The following is a 6,732-nucleotide window of genomic DNA, read 5'->3' as shown; positions in this document are numbered from 1 at the left end:
GAGGCACCTCCCCCTTTGCAGGCTGGGATGTAGAGTCCTCCAGAAGTCCGGCAGTTGGGGGGAGGGGGCAGCTATGCGGCGCGGCACGATGGGAACCGTAGTTCCCTGGTGCGCAGTCGGAGGAGGCAGGCGCAGCCCGGAGCAGTGCGGAGGAAGGGAAGCGCATGCGCCTACCGGGGCCGTGCCTGAGGGGAGGGCGGGGGCCAGCGGGCTCTTTCCTGACAGTGGCCGCTTTGCTCCGCCTTCCCCAAGATGGCCGCCGTCGGTGTAAACAAGGTTGGGGCTGGTGCTGGGCCGGAGGGTAGTCGGGGGTCTGGTGGCAGCAGTAGCGGTCGCAGCCCGGCTGGCGCCGCAGTGAAGGTGAGACGGGTTGCTTAGCCCTTCGCGCCGTCCCGCTCGGCCGCCTCCTTGCGGCAGGGCAGGTTGTGGTGGCTGGGGTTGCACCGTCGCTGCCCCAGCTGGGGGAAAGGGTAGTGCCGGAGTGAGGGGTCTCCGGGGCGGGAGGCGTCCCCTGGGACGGTGGGGCTCGGCTCGGGCCGGGCTGGGAGGCCGCGTCGGAGGCCCTTTTCCCGCCTCGTCCGCGCTGCCGTAGGGCGCCTCGGGGCGGGCGGCCGGGCGAGAGGCCTCTGTATGAGGGGAAGGGTGGCGGCCTCAAAGCGGGAGCTGTTTCGGATAGAGCGGTAAGGCCCGGGCTCCCTGAAGGCGGTCAGCTGACGCTCTTATGTTAGGGATTGTAGGGTGATTGGGGTTGTTTTTTTGGTTTTTTTTACTAAATGATGATCGATTTTGCTTTTTATTAGCGGTTTAAGATGTTCCAGTCCCCTGCTGCTTGTTCCTGCTACCTCGATGCTGCATTTGTAGTTTCATAAATGGCTAATTTGGTGTGACTGACCTTTTTATGTGGATCAGCTATGAATGGAAACTTTCTCCACCGGCTGATAGTCTGCTTTGGCAGGGTCATGCCCTCTGTTTCCTTTTCCTGTGAGGACGTTTCTGCTTCCTTACTTGTGCTGCTTGGCCAGTGGGCTTTTCTTGTGGCAGTGCGTTAAATGAAGCGGGCAAGAACTAGCAGTGATCAGGTGGGATGCTGAAGAGTTAAAATGTTCTGTTCATGTCTATTTATTTTTTAAATATCATTTGTATGATCGTTATTTGTGCATACAAAGCAAAATTAATGTCTCAGCCTATCTTCTGTGGTTGCAGGAACTTCTGTAAAATGAACCGTGTCATATGGTTTACGGTATGAAGTGTTGCTTCTTTTATCAGCTCAAAAACAGATACGGTCTCTTTTTAAATTGTAGGTTCTTGAGTGTGGAGTCTGTGAAGATGTATTTTCTTTGCAAGGTGACAAAGTTCCCCGGCTGCTTTTGTGTGGCCATACTGTCTGCCATGACTGTCTTACCCGGCTTCCCCTTCATGGCAGAGCAGTTCGTTGTCCTTTTGATCGACAAGTTACTGAACTAGGTAAGAAAACATAAGTCTAAAGTTCTTAAAACCCGTCAGCCAAGGATATCTAGAAAATAACACTAGATACAGATTCTTAATGCTCCACTTAGTGATAATATTTCCAAGTAATTAATGTGCATTGTTCCTTTTCATTCAGAGAAGCTCAGAGCACTGTTAAGCACTAGTAAAATAGGTATCTTAGAAAAAGAAAGTAAAGATTTTATCTTTTTGAACCTGGGTTTGCAAGCTTTGTACCTTAACACCTATATTTGTAAAGGGACTACTCTATTTTTAATTCAGGTTGAAACGTTCCTGAATGGGTATTAGTTTCCTGTTGTCCTAAACACTAAATAAACCATGCAATTGAATAGGTAATTTCTTTGACAAACAGAGTTTTCTGGGTTCGTGATGAAGTGATACAGAGGGAAGAATAAGTGATAACAAACCTGTTTTTTAAAATGTAAAGTAATTCTATATATGCAATAACTGATAGTGTCAGGCTATCAACAGGAATTTCCCTACTGTAGGAGTGTCTGCAGACAGTATTTGAAAGGATAAGGTACAACTTTTATTCAACAGTGGAAGTCTACTTTAGGCAAAAGATGACACGTGCTTATAATTCCTTCAGAATAGGAGTTGCTTATTCAACATAGGGTTATGGAGAAGACAAGTTACCAGAAGAATTTGTACTGAGAAGAACTTTTTAATAGAACTGCCTCCAGCAGTTTTGAACAGCACATGAGGGAAAAAAAAGCTGTTGGAAGGAGGAAAATCCTCAGAGCAGGAGACCTCTAATTTAGTAATCCATACTATTTAAATATCAGATTTGCTCGAATAAGAATTTACTTTGCACTAAGGGAATCTGTTAGACTGTAGACCAAACCGAGACAAATATTAGAGCACTCTTTCTGTCATGGAAATAGGAGTCAGGAAAAGCAACCTCAGTCTTGTAGAAGAGGTGTTTGTTTTCTGGGGGAGGGAGGTGCTAAGTATGAGCATCGTGAATCGCTGCCAATCTAGAAGATGTGGTTAAAAGAGTCACGTTTTTTCTTACTTTTTATCTATGACTGTACAGCTGCACAAGATTTCTTAAAGTATGCTTTTAAGGGGGAGAATGTTAGAGCACAAGACTCAGTCCTGCTGTTGTGAAACATTTCTGTCCAAGACCACTGCTTGTAACTTGTAAAGTAAAAGTAGCATTTTTTTTATTATGATAGGGAACTTGTCACTTCTTAGTTTTTATTGTGCATTTTTTCCCAGGCATGTGAATGTATCCTAACATAATTTTTGTGGGTTTCAGTTTTAACAAAAACAAAGCTTTATAAGAACATTTAAAGTTTAGTTTTTTTTTCTTTGTCTTGCATAATACTGAGGAGCTTCTGGTGAAACACAGTGAAATATTATTAAGCTTGTAAGGCTCCTACAGATAGGAAGAGGGAAGAAAAGCTTCGGCTTTTATATCTAGGATAGTAGACTTGCATCCTACTGTCTAGTACTAGAAAGAAGGATGATATGCTGTAACCAGCAGTTGCTCAAAAAACTGATAAGCAGAAAATTTTAGCAAAACAGCTTGAAAGTAAAAATACTTCTGCAAATAAAAATGTTCTGCCTGGTGATTTGGGGCAAAATAGGGCTATAGCCACTTTTAGTCTTGCCAGATCCGTAAGAACTGCTTAAGAAATATTACTGCTTTCAGCATGTAAAAATAGGGTGTTTTGTGGAGTGGAGCTCGTCATGGTCCCTCTTTGAGGTGTCTGTGCATTTGTTATCTTGCTTTAATCAACTACTAGTTACTGCCGTTGGTTAAATCTTCTATGCCTGTAGTTTTGTTTCCTTCTGAGAGCTCAGAAGTGGAGCTGGGAGGGGAGGCATGGCAGCTCTGGGTCAAGGGAACTTTCCATCCTTCCCTTCCCTCTATTTGAGGGCATGTGAGAAAGCAAGCTCTGTTTTCACCCGTTTCTACAATTGCCATTCTGCCATTTAATGAAGTAGTCTCAGGAAGCTGTTTAGTATCCTAAATCTCAGTTATAGGATCATTGCCAGGAGAAAGTTCTGTTGAAAGAAAAGCTGTATAATTAGGACGTAAAGCTACCTGTGTTGAACTAAGTTCCTTAATCACTAACTGTGGATTTTACAGATGCTTTTAGTTGGTCATTTAACCTGTACAGTTCAGCAGATAGATGTGCTTGTTTTCCTTTGCTCTTATTACTAAATCACTTAATCCTGTATTCGTTCAAGTTTTCCTGAGGTATCTTGGGAACTTTTTGAAAGAAATACTCGGGGATCTATATATGTATAGATGTAGCTGTATTTTCTCCCTTCTGAAGTGGTCACTTGGTTTAAATTTACTCACCTATCTCTTCTACATACATAAAACTCTAGGGGAAGGCAGGGTTAGTAGTACTTTGTCAATCAAGATTTCTGGACAGATGGAGTCTGCGAGTGAAAATTGACAACACATCATTTACATACTTAGCAAAATATTCTACTAGTTCATTAAATCTTGCTATGAGAGAAAATATTTAGTAATGAACTGGTAGAACCCATAACATATTGCCGAAAACGTATTGCTTTGCAGAGTAGACTAAGCATAGATTTTTGGGGTTTTCTTGAAAGGTCTTTAATGAAGTTGCCTGTGATTAGTCTTCTAGTGGAGATTTCTAAATGAGTGCGTACATGTTGAAGGTATGTGAGCTGTCTAATGTTTTATCTTCAACTGGATTAACATTCTTTAACCAGAAAGATGTAATGGAAAAGCTTTATCAACTATCAAAATTCTGAAGCCATATATTCTGGAGATTATGTTGACTCAGGCAATATATTTAGGGAAAAGTCTATAAGATCTTCGTTGTAGAAGAGGAGGGTCTTCTTAAAGCCTTTTCCCTAACGTATCTTGATTCGGGAGAAGAGGTGAATCATTTACTGAGACGTGGTGGGACAACTCGCATGACTGGAATGCTGTCATGGATGGCTGTGTCCTTTTCAGGAAAGACAGACCAGCAAGGCGTGGTGGTGGAATTGCACTCTATGTGAGAGAGCATTTGGAATGCATTGAGCTCTCACTAGGGGCGGATGAAGAGAGGGTCGAGAGCTTATGGGTGAGGATTAAGGGACAGGCAAATATGAGGGACACTGTTGTGGGTGTTTATTACAGGCCACCTGATCAGGATGGGGAGACTGATGAGGCTTTCTACAGACAACTGAAGGTAGCCTCGCAAGCGCAGGCCCTGGTTCTCATGGGGGACTTCAATCACCCCGATATCTGCTGGGAAGACCACACAGCCAGGCATGCACAGTCCAGGAGGCTCCTCCAGTGCATTGATGACAACTTTTTGACACAGGTGGTACAGGAGCCAACAAGGAGAGGAGCACTTCTAGACCTGGTACTGACAAACACAGAGGGATTGGTGGAGGACATTAAGGTTGGGGGCACCCTAGGTTGTAGTGATCATGAAATGATTGAGTTCAGGATCATGGGTACTATCCACAAAACAACAACAAGAAGTAAAATTACAACCTTGGATTTCAGGAGGGCTAACTTTGACCTCTTCAAGAAACTGCTTGGAGAGATCCCGTGGGCTAGGGCTCTGGAAGGCAAAGGGGCTCAAGAAAGCTGGTTGATATTCAAAGACCACTTCCTCCAAGCTCAGGATCGGTGCATCCCTAAGAGAAAGAAATCGGCCAAGGGACGCAGGAGACCTGCATGGTTGAGCAGGGAGCTTCAGAAAAAGCTCAAGTGGAAGAAGGAAGTTTATAATAAGTGGAAGAAGGGACTGTCCCCTTGGGAGGATTACAAGAATGCCACCAGAGCGTGCAGGGATGAAACAAGGAAAGCCAAGGCCGCCTTGGAATTAGACCTGGCTAGGGACATCAAGCACAACAAAAAGAGCTTCTACAAGTATATTGGAAGCAAAAGGAAGACCAGAGAAGTTGTAGGCCCACTGCTGAATGAGGCAGGAGTCATGGTGACGGAGGATGTGGAGAAGGCAGAGTTGCTGAATGCCTTCTTTGCTTCGGTCTTTTCTGCTCGGCCCAGCCCTCAGGAGTCCCAGGCATTGAATAAAGTAACAGGGAAAGACGACGACTTCCCTTGGGTTGAGGAGGAGCGAGTGAGGGACCAATTAGATCATCTAGATATTCACAAGTCCATGGGCCCTGATGGGATGCACCCGAGAGTGCTGAGGGAGCTGGCAGAAGTCATTGCTGGGCCGCTCTCCATCATCTTTGAAAAGTCCTGGAGAACAGGCGAGGTGCCTGGGGACTGGAGGAAAGCCAATGTCACTCCAGTCTTCAAGAAAGGCAAGAAGGAGGAGCCGGGGAACTACAGGCCGGTCAGCCTCACCTCCATCCCTGGAAAGATGATGGAACAGCTCGTTCTGGGTGTCATCTCAAGGCACGTGGAGGAAAGGAAAGCTATCAGAAGTACTCAGCATCGATTCACCACGGGGAAATCATGTCTGACTAATCTGATAGCCTTCTACGATGGCATGACTAGACGGATAGATGAGGGGAGGGCGGTAGATGTGGTCTACCTTGACTTAAGCAAGGCGTTTGACACGGTCTCCCACAGCATCCTCATAGGGAAGCTTGGGAAGTGTGGGTTAGATGAATGGACAGTGGGGTGGATAGAAAACTGGTTGAAAGATAGAGCTCAGAGGGTTGTGATTAGGGGCACAGAGTCTAGTTGGAGACCAGTGACGAGTGGTGTTGCCCAGGGGTCAGTACTGGGTCCAGTCCTGTTCAATATATTCATCAATGACCTGGATGAGGGGATAGAGTGCACCCTCAGCAAGTTTGCTGATGACACCAAGCTGGGTGGGGTGGCTGACACACCGGAAGGCTGTGCTGCCATACAGAGAGACCTGGACAGGTTGGAGATCTGGGCAGAGAGAAACCTTATGAAGTTCAACAAGGGCAAGTGTAGGGTGCTGCACCTGGGGAGGAACAACCCCATGCACCAGTACAGGTTGGGTGCTGACCTGCTGGAGAGCAGCTCTGTGGAAAGAGACCTGGGAGTCCTGGTGGACAACAGGATGACCATGAGTCAGCAAGGTGCCCTTGTGGCCAAGAAGGCCAATGGCATCCTGGGGTGCATCAAGAAGAGCGTGGCCAGCAGGTCAAGGGAGGTCATCCTCCCCCTCTACTCTGCCTTGGTGAGGCCGCACCTGGAGTACTGTGTCCAGTTCTGGGCTCCCCAGTTCAAGAGGGACAGGGAACTGCTGGAAAGGGTGCAGCAGAGGGCTACAAAGATGATTAGGGGACTGGAACACCTCTCTTATGAGGAAA

General features: G+C 46.2%; 1 protein-coding gene across 2 annotated transcripts in view; it reads left to right on the top strand.

Moving 5' to 3' along the window:
• Window positions 1-171: 171 nt before the first annotated feature.
• TRIM23 (tripartite motif containing 23) overlaps window positions 172-6,732 on the top strand; it is a 31,622-nt gene continuing 25,061 nt past the window's right edge. The window contains exons 1-2 of one of the 2 annotated variants that reach the window (XM_074569940.1): window positions 172-360; window positions 1,302-1,464. In XM_074569940.1, the coding sequence (XP_074426041.1) occupies window positions 253-360; window positions 1,302-1,464 (271 nt within the window). In that variant the 5' untranslated portion in view covers window positions 172-252. The remainder of the gene's footprint in view (window positions 361-1,301; window positions 1,465-6,732) is intronic. The other variant, XM_074569941.1, reaches the window with a different exon arrangement.

This window comes from Larus michahellis, chromosome Z (genome assembly GCF_964199755.1).
Source record: "Larus michahellis chromosome Z, bLarMic1.1, whole genome shotgun sequence".
NCBI classification, from domain to species: domain Eukaryota; kingdom Metazoa; phylum Chordata; class Aves; order Charadriiformes; family Laridae; genus Larus; species Larus michahellis.
Note: the sequence above shows the minus strand (reverse complement) of the source record. Positions and strands in the feature narration are given on the sequence as shown.